The sequence below is a fragment of the Rhinichthys klamathensis genome, unplaced genomic scaffold (genome assembly GCF_029890125.1).
Source record: "Rhinichthys klamathensis goyatoka isolate OS25496 unplaced genomic scaffold, OSU_Roscu_1.1 h1tg000523l_1, whole genome shotgun sequence".
NCBI classification, from domain to species: domain Eukaryota; kingdom Metazoa; phylum Chordata; class Actinopteri; order Cypriniformes; family Leuciscidae; genus Rhinichthys; species Rhinichthys klamathensis.
This window is the reverse complement of record NW_026607002.1, coordinates 312,501-330,391: the sequence shown is the minus strand read 5'-3', so window position 1 is coordinate 330,391 and position 17,891 is coordinate 312,501. Positions and strand designations below refer to the sequence as shown.

At 38.4% G+C, this 17,891-nt stretch overlaps 1 protein-coding gene across 3 annotated transcripts in view; it reads right to left on the bottom strand.

The window, feature by feature from the left end:
• Positions 1-937: 937 nt before the first annotated feature.
• LOC130073043 (ceramide transfer protein) overlaps positions 938-17,891 on the bottom strand; it is a 38,249-nt gene continuing 21,295 nt past the window's right edge. Inside the window, exons 4-18 of one of the 3 annotated variants that reach the window (XM_056238438.1) lie at positions 12,639-12,746; positions 12,371-12,509; positions 11,937-12,020; positions 10,885-11,042; positions 9,526-9,618; positions 9,338-9,424; positions 9,036-9,128; positions 8,826-8,906; positions 5,997-6,092; positions 5,047-5,179; positions 4,859-4,929; positions 4,655-4,783; positions 3,345-3,474; positions 3,002-3,136; positions 938-1,173 (exon numbers count right to left, since the gene is read on the bottom strand). In XM_056238438.1, coding sequence (XP_056094413.1) covers positions 3,009-3,136; positions 3,345-3,474; positions 4,655-4,783; positions 4,859-4,929; positions 5,047-5,179; positions 5,997-6,092; positions 8,826-8,906; positions 9,036-9,128; positions 9,338-9,424; positions 9,526-9,618; positions 10,885-11,042; positions 11,937-12,020; positions 12,371-12,509; positions 12,639-12,746 — 1,530 coding nt within the window. In that variant the 3' untranslated portion in view covers positions 938-1,173; positions 3,002-3,008. Of the gene's footprint in view, positions 1,182-3,001; positions 3,137-3,344; positions 3,475-4,654; positions 4,784-4,858; positions 4,930-5,046; positions 5,180-5,996; positions 6,093-8,825; positions 8,907-9,035; positions 9,129-9,337; positions 9,425-9,525; positions 9,619-10,884; positions 11,043-11,936; positions 12,021-12,370; positions 12,510-12,638; positions 12,747-17,891 lie in introns of all 3 variants that reach the window. The other 2 variants (XM_056238439.1, XM_056238440.1) reach the window with 2 other exon arrangements.

Genomic DNA, 17,891 nt, shown 5'->3' with positions numbered 1-17,891 from the left:
CATTCAGTCACTTTTCAAGTAAATGCATCTTTATTTAAGAACTTTTTGATGTTTGTACAGGAAAACAATTATTTTTTTGCCAGTTTGTGGCCTGTAAGATTGTTTATGAATGCTTGAGATTTAGTTTTTACTTTGAAAAAATTCATTTGATCAAGAAAAAAAATAAATAAACAACTAATTCTACCCAATCAACAACTACGTGTGATCTACGCCCCAAATTTAAACCACATCTCCCTATTGGATAGAATATTTAAGTGGCATCAGAGCTTCTCCAATGAGAAGACACTTCTCTGATGACATTTGCTGATTGCAAAATCACGTTTAAATAATACAAGGTAAAAAAATCAATATGAAATGATCTTTGTAGAAACACTAAAGGATGCCTGGGTCGTGGCTGTGGTTTTGATATAATAATAATAATAACGTGGGCGGTACGAACAGCAAGACGTACCAGATCAATAATGAGGCACTTTCTAGAAACGTTTGAGTGCAATACACACTTCTCATCGCTCTCTCTCTCTCTCACACACACACACACACTAAGGCATATGGAGTTGGATTAGTCAGGTAAAAGCATCGACTGACGATCTTAAGCAATAATGAAATTATATACAAATAATCTGCGCGCAAAGTTCGTCCGACGTATTAAAATCGTTTGCCTGTCGCGATGGATCTGTAATTGTGCTACGGTACGTCAGCTGCTGACACACGGATATAACTAAAGAATCGTCCAGATCAGCTCTTCGTCAGCGTCAGACTCTGCGCTTCATCAAAGAGACGGCGAACATCGAGACGAAAGGCAGGTTCACAGGTCATTCACAAACATGCCTTCCATTCCATACTGAACGTTGACGATTATACGAGGACAATGAAAGCAAAGCTGAAATGTTTGTTCTAAACAGAAAAACACTAATAATCAGGACTAAAACAGCCGGTCTCGTGTGTTCAGCTTCAAAACTCTCCGATATATATATATATAAACTTCCCATCTCACTTACTTACATACATACATATATACTTGTCTCAATATAGCCCTCTGGCAGACACACGGGCCTGTGTGAACTAGTGTGGCGCTACAGAAGGGCTTCACGTGTCTGCCGGTGGGCCGCTGATGAAGACACGACTGCAGGAGTGTGTGGGAACTGGACGCGCTCAGACACACTGACAGCAGAACTGGGGAACTGCAGAGGACAGATCAAAAACAGACATTAATCATCTATTACACTATAATAACTATAACATAACTAACACTTTACAATAAGGCCCCATTAGTTAAAGGTGCAGTGTGTAATTTGTAGCGGCATCTAGTGGTGAGGTTGTGAATTGCACCCAACAGAAGTTTCGGTGGCCGACAGGAAGTGATGTCATCGTATGAGACAGCAGAAAGTAGCCAGTTAAGCAATGAGGTTTCTTTACAAAGATAAATTAAGAAATTAGGTTTACTTGATTATTCAGTAAAACGATATGTTATTGCGAATATTATTGTTACTTGTGTTTTATTCACTGACTTTAGCTCGCTTCTTTGCACGAAGAACAACAGTAGCCGCGTTTCCACTGCCGGGCCAGGGCTAACAGCGAGCCGAGCCGAGCCAGTGGCCTCGGGCCTTAAGCACCGGGCTTGCGTTTCCACTGCTGGGCCAGTAGCCCCGCAGCGCTGCCCTAAACCCCGCCCCTAACACGCCTTTCTGGATCAAACGTCATACAACCCAACCCATTTGAGTGGGTATTATGAATTTATTTATTTTTTAAGTTAGGAAGATAGCATGTATATTAACTCACCGGCCGTGGCTGCAGCCTGCAATAGTGTCCAGATTGTCTCGCGAGTCGCCACTAACAAAGGGACGGTGACCCAGCACACCGTCCATCAAGTCGAACCATAGAATTTAGAAAGTTCCTTCTCTGAGCTCCGCTTTGTCCATTGTGCGTTTGAATCGCCTTGTACAATACTGCGCCCGCAACTTTTTTTTTCCTGAACTTGAAGCGTTGCTCGCTGAATGCTTAGCTTAGAAAGTTCAGCATCGATGTATTTTATAACGTCTTCATTTCTTCACACGCCGTCAAATTGATGTTGTACACTTTCTTCTGCCCAAATGGTCAGAAGAGCTTTGGTATCTTCGACAGACCAGTAAGTTACAGGCGATTCACCATTTCGAGCAGCGATTATTTTGCGCGATATAAAAAAGTGAAATGTGCATCTTGCTTCAGATCATAACGTTCCATAACACCGATAAACTTTGCCCTTTACCTTGACCACGCCTCTAGCCCGAGCTGGCCCGCTTTGGCCCAAGGTATTCGCCGTTGGCCCCGAGTAAGCCCTGATCAAGCCCCGGAAGTGACAGTGGAAACGCGACTGGCTCTGGCACGCACTAGCACAGCTCTGCCCTGGCCTGGCAGTGGAAACGCGGCTATTGACGAAACGCATTTGTCCACTCAGGGCCACTGTAGAAACATGTCAGCGCATTTCATTGTAAGTGGACCCACGGTGTGTGTAGATAGAAATGGCTCATTCTAAGCTAATAAAAACATAACGGTTCATTAAGTAAGGTCTTTATACACCACTGAACAGAGTTATGTATATGATATTGCATTTCTGTCAACATATCCCCCTAAATATTACACACTGCACCTTTAACATGATTTAATGCATCGACTAACGTTAACAATGTGTAATACATTTCTTAAGGTATTTGTGCATAAACAAAAATAAAAACAAGTTTAAAATGTTTAATCATTTTTATATCTGAAAATAAGGATTTTTTTAAAGACAACATGAACATGCATTAAAAAACGGTTTAAAAAAAATGATTGATTAAGTGTAAAAAAAAACATCTTCCAAACCATGTCTTTACATTACCCAAATACACTTTGATGAACCTATAATAATACTAATCTGTATTTTAGAGCAGACTGAGTGTGTAGCTTTAACTCTGCCTGATCTCTTTTCCCCATTCTCGCCACTGTTGGCATGAAACTGGTCCTCGTGTGCTGGAGTTTGATGTACCTGGTGCTCAGAAGAGGATGGGCTTTCCGGCAGTTTTCTCCTGGACGTAGGAAGTGAAGCGCTTGAGGAATTTGGGATATTCTCTCTTGGCCACGGCCCTCAGGACAGACGCAGGAGCCCAGCCGCCAGGATTCACTGACACAACAACAGACAAACGTCCAGTCAGCGTTCATATATATATATATGCACCTTATTTATGAACAAGCAGGCTTGTGTTGAACAGATGTCCCTACAGTCGTGGTATTCTCACCACACTAATGCATTTACATGAACAGAAAACATTTAGAAATATTGATAAATGTTCATGTTATTTCTATATAGAGAGATTATATGTCAGAAGTACCGTTGGCCACATATGTGATTTTGCACAGGATGTTGTCTCTGCTGATCTCTTTGTTGCCCTCTGGTGGACTGACCAGCGTCTGGCAGATCATCCCAATGTTGATTTTAGCACGCACACATCTGTTGTTTGGCTGCATGAAGACAAAAACAATCAAACAATGAGTCATTTACATTTTACATTTATTCATTTAGCAGACGCTTTTATCCAAAGCGACTTACAGATGAGAACAATAGAAGCGGTTAAACTAACAGTAGGACAACAATATGCAAGTGCCATGACCCCTCTCAGTTTAATCTAACGCAGTACATGTTAGTGTTAGTATTACTAACACTACTGGATCAAGTCATAAATTAATTATACAGCGTCTTCAGAAATAAGCCTACATGCTCACTGTATCATAGAACCTCTCTTTAACAATTTAACTACATTTAAAGAGCCCATATTATGCCCCAAATCTTGATTGACTAGAACAGGCTAATGCTTCAATGTTCATTACTTTTCTCATATTTGTCACGGTTGCGGCTCCTCTCTTCCCAGTCTGTCAGTAACGCTCTGTTTAGTTCCCGTCTCTATGAAGCCCCTCCTTCTGAAAAGCACACAGTGCTCTGATTGGTCGGCTGGAGCAGTGTGTTGTGATTGGTCGAGCGCTTTGAGTGTGTTTGGGAAATGTCCTACTATTCCTCGTGCGCGCCTCAAACTGAAGGGTGATCGTGCTTTCTCTGTCGCTGGTCCTAGATTGTGGAATAATCTCCCACTGGATGTTTGATCTTCCTTGACTCTTAATGTTTTAAGGACCACTTAAAATCTTATCTGTACTCTTCGGCATTTTAGTACATTAGCACATGGATGTTTTTATGTTTTGTCTTATTGTTCTGTTGCTTTTTATTGCAATGTACAGCACTTTGGAGCTACAGTGGTGGCCTGTAAGGTGCTATATAAATAAATAAACGAACGAACGTCCCTTATCATAACCACCAGTTTCAACACACTACTAACTAACTCGACCAGGCCCCGCCCCTATATTCTGCGTATGAATTATTCAAATGAGGAATATTGTGGCGTGTTTGTTCCCGGAAGAAACTGAAGACTACAATAGAGGCGTTTCAGGGAGTTCAGAAACACTGACACTGATATAGAGAAGAACTCCTGCTGGAGGGACTTTGTAACTTTGCAGTAAATGCACAAAATCTGAATCAATGTTTCTAGAAGTCAGAAGAGATCCACATAACATAACCCTGTAAACTCATTGAACTGCTGCTCGGTTAATCATAAACATGCTGACTCAGCGGTTGCCATAGAGACCGACTCACCTGGGCTTTCTCGTGGTCGACTGAGAAGTTGCAGACGAGCCACGTGTCTGGATCGTTCTCGTTATTGGCCACGATCTTGCGGATGGCAGACAGATACAGGACGTCTCTCTGGGACGCTGGCCACACTCTCTGCACGAGGAAAACACAGCATGAGGAAGTGCTCTTCCACTGAGCCCAGTGTCACTCACACACTCTTCTTCTCACCTTATGAGTCTGGTAGATGATGACGGCGTTATCCGACAACGTTTCCACTACGCTGAAGTTTTCAACAGTAGCTGGAGACAAAAACGAGACCTGATATAAATGATGCCAGACGAGCTGAACACAACTAAATGTAGTTCTGAGTGTGTGTGTGTGTGTGTGTGTGTGTGTGTGTGTGTGTGCGCACTCACTCTCCCAATCGTTACGGACATCCGTGTCCCAGAAGTAGTGGCAGACCTCATGACCTGTGACCCCTTTGACAGAGTGTGTGGCCTTCAGCGGGTCCAGCACGATCCCGTTCTCCTCCACCTCCCTCCGGTACACCTGACACACACAGAGAGAGAGAGAAAACACACACATTAGATTGAATTTTAGACCCAGTTTTAACCTTATCAGGCACCATTTTAAATGAATCTCAAAAGTGACTGATTCCAGTAGTTTGATCACACGATGCTAAGCTAATGTTATGATGAGGCACAAACATACATAGAAGTGATATTGTTAACAAAAAAAACAAACTACATTTTTTTTTTTTACATTTTGAAATAAAAATCAAATATAAATATTAGATGATAACATGAAACTAACTGAAAATAAGAAATGTTGCCTTGAGAACTAACTTTAAATAAATTAATTCTAAAACTAAAATAAATATACATATATATAAATTATATAAAATATAAATAATAAAAACAAAAAACAAACATCTAAACTAAAATAAAAAATGAAAGCTACAAATATAAAAATAAAACCCAACTATAAACATCAACTTAAACTAAAACTGAAATAATAATAAAAATATATATATATATTAAAAAATAAACTAAAAAAGTGTTAATTTAAACTAAAATTAAACTGAAAGCTGAAAAAACTAATTCAAAACATTAGAGAAAACCAAAACTGAAATAAAAAACTAAATATAAAAAAACAAAACGCCTTAAATTAAAATGAAAGCCTGAAATATAAAAATAAAACTCAATTTAAAACATTAACAAATACTAATATAACATGCTACCAAATACACTGCATAAAACGCACAAATATTGGGCTAAAGAGCGCGCGTTTAAATCATTTGAACTACTCTCTTTCCATACGGTCACTGTTCTGAACGTCCTGTATGTGGCCGTACTGTTGAGCTCACCTTCATCTCTCCCTCCTCCACCACGAGCTGCCAGTTAGCGTCTCCACCCACGTCCTGCAGAGAGTAGGTCATGTGATTCTTCACCATCTCCTCCACCTGCCCAAAACAAAGCAGAACAAGAAGGTCAGAGGTCATGCCCTCATTTAAGAGGATCTAGATAAAGAACACTAAAACTGAGCAGCAATCAGTCAACATGAAACTCCTTTCACAACCCACTGCACTTCTGTAATATACCAGTCACTGAAACAGTATTCCCAAATGAAACGCATCAGTTACTTTCATTATATTGCTGGGTTTATTATATTATGACTGTAAACTTTATTACAGGCATTAAATTGCTGGGTTTAGAAAGGCTGCATCAGATACAACAGTAAATGATCAAATACAAATGACGAAACCGCTATTTAAAATGCGAGAATCAAATATGAACCATCAGGATTTTGAGGAACATTTGCCCATATTTCGAACATCATTGTCTTACATTGCATTATATGTTTTGCCCTATAATTAAAACAAAAGAGCTTTGATCATAAAACAATATGATCTTACTAAGACATATTATTGGTATAAATATATACACCAGTATAACTAAAGTATAACTACTTAATTTATTTACATAGTGCAAACATGCAAACATTTTATTTTACACATAAAAGACCATGTGATTTAATAATAAAACCAGGAACATGAATTAAGAAAGCATATTTGCTTCATTTTGATGTCATAGTGACTTAGATAGTTCCAAGAAATTACTGAACGTGCAAATTGTGATTTCAAAAAGTATCATTAGCTGTAATTTCAAAAAGCACAAAAACAGAAGAAAATAGAGGTAACAAGGCAGACTATGTGGTTTTAATGTGTTGTTAAAGGTGCCCTAGAATGTGAAATTGAAATTATTTTGGCATAGTTAAATAACAAGAGTTCAGTACATGGACATGACATACAGTGAGTCTCAAACACCATTGTTTTCTCCTCCTTATTTAAATCTCGTTTTTGAAAAACACCCCTGAAAAATAGGCGAATCTCCACATAACACCGACTGTGACGCAACAGTCGGGATCATTAATATGTACGACTCCAAAAATGTGCATATGCCAGCCCATGTTCAATGCCAGGCGGAACAGCGCAGCCGAAGCATAGCAGTTGCTCAGTGTTTGGATGTACACATGAACACAAAAGTATTCTTTAGTTCCTTCATCCAAGCCACTGAAGTAACAATGGCTTAATTTTATTTTCTCTGGAAATGCGCCGACACAACTTCCCAAAGTTAGACAGGTAATCGTTCTCTCAAAATCGTTCAATACTGTTTATGATAAGATCTTCATTCTCGCGATCAACAGACTGTCATCTGATTGCTCAATGCTCATCACGGCAACATTTTATGTGATGGGAATAGATCTAAATACTTTAAAAACATCTCACGATTCGTTAATCTCGATAGCTGTAATAGTAAAAACGTATAATAGCTGTAGTAAAAGTATTCGAGAGAGTTTCACATGTAGCCGTTTCATATGCAAGCATGTCAGCCAATCACAGCAGTGGGCGGATACACTGAATCCCACAGCAGACACGCCCCTTCAAACAGAGCGCAGTGTTTCCCCTAGGATTTTTTTTTCTGAGGGGGGGGGGGGGGGGGGGGACTGCTAGTGTTGCGGAGCGGGCGTGTTACGGATACGTGGTGTAAATTTTTTAGCAATCAAAAAGCATGTCTAATTAATTGAAATAGTGTATTATGAATCATTAAACGTATACAACATTTTTAAAAAAAATTCACTAATTCTGTGTTGTGTTTTTTCTGGTAATAAAATGAAGACATAAAACACAAATTTGATCATTTATCATCAATTTTAATCATATGAAATTAAATAAACTTTTTGTCAAATAACGTGCTGCACAATGAGCTTTACTGTTAAAATTAAAAAACATGGATTATTCCTAAAAAATTCAGTTTTGATGACAATTTATTTGGATTAGTGTTAGTATTATTACATTGGGACATATCTAAATTCTACTGTACAACAGTAATATATTTCTGTCAAGTTAAACCGAACTTTTATTTTGACGGGTTGCCGTGAAGACCTTTTGAGTTTCTGTGTTTGTCATAATGATAGTTTTTCTCAAATGAAGCGGTGAAATTATCACGAAGTGACTTTCGGAGTGGATCTAGAGCCTAGAGAGGAAGTTTATGCATTTGTGTCTTCATATAGGCAAAAAAACTGTGCAAGCGTCATACGTGCTTCAGTGTGTGTGTGTGTGTGTGTGTGTGGTAAATGAAACTGCGCGTCGGCTGCACCATTCATTCACACAGAACAAGCAGGATTCGTATTTAAATTGTCTTTGTGGTTTAATATCCACACACACTTGTCTACATCGCGATTTGATTTCAAGTGTACTGAACTGCTTTCTATTTATTCCTCAAAAGATTGACAAATTCCATGAAATTCCGCGTTATACAGTAAATTTATTTTTTATGACTGGATTTCGTCAGCAATTTAGGGGGGGCGGGGGGTTGTTTTGGGGGGGCGGGCCGCCCCCCCCCCCAAAACAATGGTAGGGGAAACACTGGAGCGTTCAAATCAGAGGCTAAAATCAGGCTAGGAAAAATCCTTTTATTTCTAAATGATGACTATTTTTGATTAAAAAAATACTAACATTATAAGGGCAACCCAGGAAACATTATAAAATAATAAAATAACCCCATTCTAGGGCACCTTTAACATAGTTGACTTATATATATGCCTGCAAATAGGTGCAAATGCATCAGTAATGTAACATCCAGTCAACAGCTTGTAATGAGTGTCGGATGAGTGTGCTAGAGGGCGCTGTTACCTCAGCACTGAATCGGTGCTCATAGAGTGAAGGAGTGAAGACTACAGCAGAAGATGAGGGAGAGGAAGGGCGAGAGAGGGGCTACACAGGTGAGGAAGAAGAGAGAAATGCAGCTTCATCAGGAGTGCAGAAATAAAGAAAATGGACTGAGACAACAGGGACACAGGAAGATGATCGTGATGAGAAGACCATGAAGAAGAACAAACTCACCTTCTCAGCGAATCGGTGCGAGCCCACGGTGGAGTAGGCGTCTCCTGAAGGCACTGAATTACTCCTCAGTATCCTGCTCTTCTCACACTGAGACTATAAAAACATACATGTTAATGATTAAACACATTATTAACTTGCATAATGTGACGTACTTCAAAGTGAAACTGAATAATCAATGGTTGATTGTTTGCATTAGGATTTGCTTTTGATGGTAAAACGTTGATATTTTTGAACCGTCACACCCCTAATATACACACAACACACACACTGATTCTGTATCAGAGCTGTCTGTAATAACTCACCTGCTCTTCTATTTTGTCTTGTCGGTCCAGAGCGGCCTCCACGGCATCAAAGAACTCGTCTTCATTGATCAGGCTGTTCGGACCCTCCTGATGGACAGAACCAGATGAACATCTTATTACGCTTTACAGCTCTGCCTTCTGTTTTTAAGTTCTGCAGGCATTAGCGCACGTACAGAAACCGAACCCACCTCGTAATCGGGCCCTCCGAAATGAGACTTCTTCTTCAGCTCACACAGAGCGGATTTATACGCTTCTTCCACCCTCCTCCTCTTCTCCATCTCCTGTAGAAAGCATGAGACTTTAGCTGACCGTAATGTTTAATGTCTTGGCTTGAGTAGATCTGGGCAGAGCGAGAGACTGTATAGGTGCAGGATTGTTGTGAAGCGCTCCATTGTTCTGGATGTAGATGTCAGTGTTGTGCTGAATACTGCTGACACATTCAGCTCAATCTCTGTAACACACGCTCGCCACTTTCACACCCAAACCCATTAAAACTGCTGGATTAACTTTTCTGGCAAAGATACCGCAGCAGTCATTCACAGAAACAACAGCTTTCCATGTTTATAAGCACAGCATCACCAAACCGATGCTCAAACTCTCAGATATGATTTGTTTCATGGAAATTACCAGCACTTGCAGAAGATGCTATAGCAGCAGTGCAGTGATTTAACATGGTAGTAAATATTGGTTCACTATAAAACTACAGTAGTTAAAACAGGAGGGTGAAATGCAGGTCTGAAAATCTGATGATGTTTGCTGCATATATTAATAAAATTAATAGTCCAGTCACATTAGTCACAAAACTTTCTGATTGGCTCAAACTCTGACAGAATACATCTTATATCAGATTAGTCGAGATTGCACCAGTTTTATTTTAGAATTATTTATATAGTATTTATTAATAGTATCTTTTTATTTTCACTTTAATTTAGTTTAAGTTTTAGTATTTTTTAAGGTGCTTATATCATTTTAATTAGTTTTTTATATTTCTATATAGCTTTCATTTATTTTTATTTCAGTTAAAGTAATTACTAGTAATAATTTCAACATTTCATTCTAGTTACAAGTTAGAAGTTAGATAGTTTAAGGAAACATTTATAATTTCAATTTGACACACTAGTCTGCACAAACTAGGCGATTAGCTGCAGCATATTTGATGCTTTGGGCCGGTGCCGATAAGTCATGAGTCATGTGACTTTATTTACTTGCATTTATTTAATGTCAATGGCTGGCATTATTTTTATATGAAAACTTTTAAAAAACAAATACATTTGAAAGGTCACACTGAAACTGAAGCTGACTATTGCTCTGGATGATTAGTTGATTAGTAGGAAGCCCTATAGCATCAATACATAACATTTCTAGCAATCTTACAACTACTGTAGCCGGTGAATTGCCAGGGCTGATGTGCATTGTGAGGAGGTTTCGCTCTGTAATTCAGCGCTCAGCCAGTTGACATATTGCTGTTGTGATTGTGACTCTGACAGATACAACATCCCTCTCCTGATTTCAGTAGCTCAAGGACGAGCTCCAGACATGTCTCGTACCTTATCCAGTCTCTTCTGCCAGCTGTCCTCTCTCTTCACCATCAGGTCGATGCAGTGAGAAAGTGTGGCCAAGATCCCCGCCGTGGTCGCCTTGAACGTGATGGCCTCTCCTTTAAAATCTATCCCATTAATGCCTTTATGACTCAAACACTGGAATACTGATGGGGAGAGAGAACAAATTCAGTTACACTCTTGTCTTTGGAGATTAATCTTAAAGACATTATTTTACTAGACAGTGTCCAAAGCAGGCACAACGTAATAAACATCAATCGAACTTGAGGTGCTGAAAGGCGCTATATCAATAATAATAATACCGGTAATTATTACTACCGTACTATTATTATGAAGCGATAAAACAAAATCCCTTCCATGTTATTCTGAGTTTTTATTCCTAACCACTACCAGTAGTTGCCCAGTTATATTTCCAAGTATTTTAGATCACATTAATATACTGTATGTATTTTGATATATATATATATATATATATATATATATACACACACACACACACACACACACACACAGACATATATTTTTAATAAGTTGTATATTTTATATTAATATATTTTATAGATTGATACATAACATGTATTAATATATTAATATAAAATATATAAATTATTTAAGATGTATTTTTATACATACATACATACATGTATATATAGGCTGTGACTTTGTTGCTTCACAATATTTTGTTTTTAATAAAGACTTGATTGGGACACGTTGCTGATGTGGTGTTATGACCACATATAATTTAGCCGTATCGTTTTTCCACTAAAAAACAAAGCAATGCAGAAATGCATAACTCACTGAAAACATCTCAAACGCAGTTCACCTGGAGAAATGCTGACTTTATGCTATTGATTACGCACAAATCATTACAATAGGCTCAAATTACTGGATCACTGGAGTAAATTAAGTGGACAAACTGCTCAAATTGTCAGTGCCGCCCCAGTACCGTGTCCTCCTCGAGCTGAATCAGAGAGAATTCATTGAGCGTGAAACCTGCTGAATTTTCACAAACGCAGAAATCAGAATGTGCTCACACTCACGTTTCTCCTTGCTGCCATTATTGTTATGCAGGAATTCTCCATCCGAGCGAGTGGTAGGAAAATCATCTTCATCATCCTCCACGACTGAGATGAGAAAACAAACACACACACACACACACAGAGTCAGAGTGAACTCATTGCCCTGTGGTTGGTGGTGCCCAGATCGGCCCATTCACACACTGAGAGTCTACTGTAGACGCATACTGTAGTACAGGGGAAGGACTAGGACAAACAAAAGAGGCAGTTGATCATTTGTGTGAATCAACAGGCCCTTGTGCTGTAACAACAGATGCATCCAGAGAGAGCGAGAGGATCCGCACCAATGCAGAGGAATCTGGATGTTGCCGCAGTCTGACTACGTTTCAGCGTTGTCTAAACATGCCTGTCAGCAGAATCACTCCATTCGGACTCGCATTCACGCTCCGTCTACTCACTCTTGTCCCTCTGGAGCTCGTCTCTGTGAACAGCATCAGCACAGCCGTCGAAGTACTTCTGGAGCGTGTCCACCTGCCTGCACAAGATGTCCCGAAACGTCTCCATCTCAGACAGCTTCTCCCGCAGACTGTGACCCTTCTGTGGGGCACATATGCAAACTTATTTGACTTCAGACTAGGGAGGCATGGCATATTTATCAGTCTATAGCAGTTATGCTTTTTTATTGGCACCGATCAATATTGGACATTTGGTTTGTGTTCTTCTCACCTTAAAGGAGGAGGTGGAGGTGGCCGAGTATCCGCTGGTGGCAGACGTGAGGGAAAGCATTGATCCATGTCTCCTCAAACTGGACTCGGAACCATAACCAGATTCAGCCTAAACACAGACACACAAAGATAATGTGATATTCAGAAGCACTTTCACTTTAGTCCATCTGACAACAGAGTTTGTGTGAAAGCCAGGTTCATCTGCAACCTGGCACCACTTGCAGAATTTGATGACAACAAGCAGGACTATCGACCTAAAAGTGGAGCAGTGAATGCCTTGTGCATTGCAGCTTATCACTGCAGAAGTTACACTACTGTTCAAATACGATTTTTTTTTAAGGAATTAATACTATTATTCACCAAGGATGCATTAAATGTTACAGCAAAGACATTTATAATGTTACAAGATTTCTATTTCAAATAAATGCTGTTCTTTTGACATCGATAATAAATGTTTCTTGAGCAGCAAATCATCATATTAGACTGATTTCTGAAGGATCATGTGACACTGAAGACTGGAGTAATGATGCTGAAAATACAGCTTTGATCACTGTGAATATATTTTTAAAAATTAAATAGATTCCTTAGAAATTGTTCCAATTATTTTAAATGGTAATAATATTTCTGTATTTTTATCAAATAAATGCAGGCTTGATGAGGTGATACTTCTTTCAAAAACATTGAAAGAACAAAAACTTACCAACCCCAAACTTTTGAACAGTAGAGTACATTTAATTTTTGACACCCTCTCCTAATAAGTCATTACCTGTGTGTAGTTGTAAACAGCTGATGCTAATGATGATACTCTGCCTTTGAAACGTACTGTGGTTCAAAACTAAATAAATACATAATCTGAGGAGGAGAGGTGGAATCACGCTCAATCAATATTTAGATCAAACAAGAACTATAATACGAGATTTACACTGATATATTTACACAGCCAACCTCAAATATGACACTTTAAAAACAACATATGTGTGTGTATTAGGGCTGGGTATTGACACAAATTTCACAATTCGAGTCGATTTCGATTCGCAAGCTTGCAATTCGATTCCGATTCGATTCGATATTGATTATTTTGGATATCAGGTACAATACATGGCAAATTTTCTCAAGGAAAACAAATCTCAACTAATGCTGTAAACTATGGGAGTCAGTTGTAGCCTACTAGGCTTCATTAGCCTACTATAATATTGAAGGTAAAAATGAACTGATTTGTAGCTATACAAACACTTAAATTACACTTTTATTTATTTTTATAATAATAAAGTTATATGAAATATAAACATTTAAATGGTGGCTGTAATAAAAACTTGCCAGATTTATTCAAACATGCATTAAATATCGAAGAACATTAAAAATTATAATGAATATGTAATATGGTGCATATATTTAGCAAAATGTTCCTCTTTAGAGGTAATTTTTCTAGCTGACTAACGAGTTTATGGTCTCACATGTTTTTTCTGAGGTAAATGTGACGTTACATGACATTGTTTACAAGCTGTTTTACTGATGTCTTTCCACGGTTGAAACACTGATTGAGCGATTCCATGTGACATGATACGGATTTCGATAAGTTGTACTCTATCTTTTAACACACTTTCAGACGTTCATTCATGTTTATTTCGCGCTGTAACTGGTATTATTAAGGCAGAAGAGGAGATCATGTGCGCTCCGCTATTTATTAATTCAAAACGCTATTTATGTTTTTGAATTTCGTAAGAAAATTGACGTAATTTGAAATTTGAGACTTTATTTAGTATCAATAGTAACAAAGCACAAAGATTATTGCAATTTATTGGATGGGATGAGCGCTACAATGTTCCATTCATTCATCAAATGAAAACAGGATGACTAATTGATTCTTGAGAATCGATATCGGTTCGTAAAAATGAGAATCGATTAATATCGAGAAATCGATATTTTTTACCCAGCCCTAGTGTGTATGATGTGTGCGAGTGGTTGACCTGAACAATTTCCACTTCATCTTCAGGGTTCGTCACTCACAGAAAGCACAGAGAGTCACTTTCCATGAACTCAGATCTCTCCTGTGGCTCATCTCATGAGTAACAGCCTCTTAAAATAGTTTCTGAGTTTTTTTAGTAGCATAAACACACACAATAACTGTCTCCCCATGAGGCTTTGCGCAGAACATGACGGTACAAGCCCAGGTTATTGTATCTTTCCTCCAGATGAACTATTTTGACCTCTGTACCTGACATATGTTAAAAAAACTCAACTAATCTGGTCAATTTGAAAGAGGGGATGATGAAATATGATCTGAAAATCATTTACTTCCCCTCTGACGTTCCGCATACCGAAACCAATTAAAACAAACTAATCCGAGCTCAACACACACACACACACCTTTCCTGTAGATAAGAAATGCCAGTAAACACACACAACTTTACAGTAACAATAATCTATTTTTAAATAGATGTACTGTCAAAGCAGATAAGAGTCAAAACACAGCGTTCAGTAAAAGTAGTACTAGTAGCATTTGAGTTTATTGCCATATCAGCATCACCGGCTACATGGCAGATACATATTAAACATTTAACACCATAATATCATAAGTACAATATAATGAAAACAAACTAAGACAAAAAAAAAGTACATGTACAAATTGAGTACAAATCTATAAAAGATTATTTAAATGTACTTGTGCAAAAAAAATAAAATAATTATGGATCCATAAAGAAGTCCTTAAAAGTTTCAGCCTTCAGTGAGAGCTGATATATAGATTTTTTTTTCTGTTTTATATTGCAGCTATTACTATAAATATTGCTCTCCAAAAAAGCTTAAGAATACAAGTACACTTTTTCATATTCTATGCTTTTAAAATTAGTATGTGAAACAATTAGTGACGCACAATTGGCGATTGAATGATGAACACGCTGTATTATGGGATACTGTATTTCTTGTCATGTGCTCTTGTTGTATACTGCACATTTTGTCCACATTTTGTAGTATAAAGTATGCTACACTGAATATACACACTGTTTTAGTGAGGACTTTAGCATTGTCCACCACTAGATGGCAACAGTGAGCTCAGTCTACGGTTGAGTGGGTTTAATCTGAGGTAACTATCGGGTAGAACCAGAGATAACCGATCAGGGCCAGTCCTGCGTTCACTCCAGCCAACCAAACGCACTCTTACTGTGACTATGACATTGATAATGCCTCCACTGACCATTCAGAAGTCAAGAAGAAGACTGGCCGTGTCTGAGTTACACAATCAATAGCCTCAGCGGCTGGTGCGCAGATGATAAACTTCAGGATGATAACAACCATTACCACCGTATCACAGACCACACACACACCAAATCAATAAACCTAATGATTGCAAAAGACAGCAAGAGAAGGAATTGTAATCAGTGTCATGTTTAATTCAGAAGCAGTTTCATTCAAATATATAGTGCGTGTGTGTGATGTGTGCAGTGTTATTTTAGTATAATATATTTAATATAGTATAGTTAGAATACTATTAGAGTCATTGAGTATGTGTGTTATCAAACTCTGCTGATGCTTTGAAGCCACTGACAAAACAAAACTTCTGAGATATGATTAAATCCAGCAGGTTTTGTAGATCCTCATTTCCAGTAGCTTTTTTGAGAGTGTGGTGTTGACACAATGAGAGTGAAAGGCTTAACACAATACAGCTCTGATTAGATTTACAGATTACGCTCACAATCTGCGACAACAGGCAGATCTGCACAGCACCACCCATACGGGTCTGTGGCACACCCTCCATGTAACTCAAGCCACAGATTTGTTAGTAAAGGTGCAAATAGACTATGTTATGCTCTTGCTATTTCTGGTTCCCACAGAACAGGATTTTTTGAAAGATAATTTAATAGTAATTGCACTCACAAAAGTGCAATTAGCTCATGAAATAATTTAGAGCAGAGCATGTACATGTACATGAATTTTCCAGAACTGTGGAATATATAGCAAGTATACAGAATCAGAATTGATCTAGCGCTTTTGTAGTGAGCAACATGGAATAATATATCCCACAATGCAATGTGGTCCACTTCTTATTTATATTTCTTTTTTCTTTCTTTTTCTCCTTAACTTGTTGAAGTCTAATCAAACAATGAGATAAGACACTTCAATATAAATATGGATAAAGAAATGCTAAAAATACTTTCATTAAATCAAGTTTTGTGGCCAGGTAGTACATGTGTGTTAGAATTTTTAGATTCACATTTAGCAGTTATTTATTTAAAATGAACAGTCTTACTCTTCAGGAACTAGACAACAAATATTGATGACTCATCCTGCACTACATAGATTTTTGTCCAATCAAATGCTCTGTAGAAAAAGAATGCCCCTCCCAACTGCACCCAACAAGCACACAGCAAATCACTGTTGCGACAACTAATCCCTATAGGCTATTTTTCTTAAAGAATGTATCCCACCCAAACTTCCTGTTTCTAAAACAAATATGTCAATATAGGAAATACAAATCCACTTGTCAAGGGATTTAATCGACTCTGAACTAAAAACACGAATTACTCAGCTGATAAGCAGGCTATTCTCTTTGTACCCCTAATGAGAAGCGATAGATGGGTGAAAGTGTCCTTGGGAGGAATTTCAGCAGTGATTCAGAACGAAAGTCCTCTTCCAAGAAGAGCTGTGTGTGTGTGTGAGTCACTATCAGAGAGGGGTCATCCTCAAGGCAAGGGAAGGATGAATGGACGGGGAAGTAAGTATGTGTGTGTGTGTGTGTGTGTGTGTGTGTGTGTGTGTGTGTGTGTGTGTGTGTGTGTGTGTGTGTGTGTGTGTGTGTGTGTGAAAGTGACCCTCCCCCTCCAGGCAGCAAAAATCAGAAGCACGTGTGGATCAGGGTGTGTCCTCGAGATACGAACACTTGTGCAAACTCAGCAGACTTTGAAAGAGGCAGACCAAAACACTAGGGTGGGAATCTCTAGGCTCCTCATGATTCGATTATGATTCAGAGGGCTGCGATGCGATAACACGATTATCGGTGCATCTTTGTTTTTCTATACAGATTTTCTTTTTTCTCACTGTGTGACTGCTTGGTACTTTTAAAGCAAAGTATTTGTAATGATCCAGAATGAATTTACTTCCAATATACACTCACCTAAAGGATTATTAGGAACACCTGTTCAATTTCTCATTAAGGCAATTATCTAATCAACCAATCACATGGCAGTTGCTTCAATGCATTTAGGGGTGTGGTCCTGGTCAAGACAATCTCCTGAACTCCAAACTGAATGTCAAAATG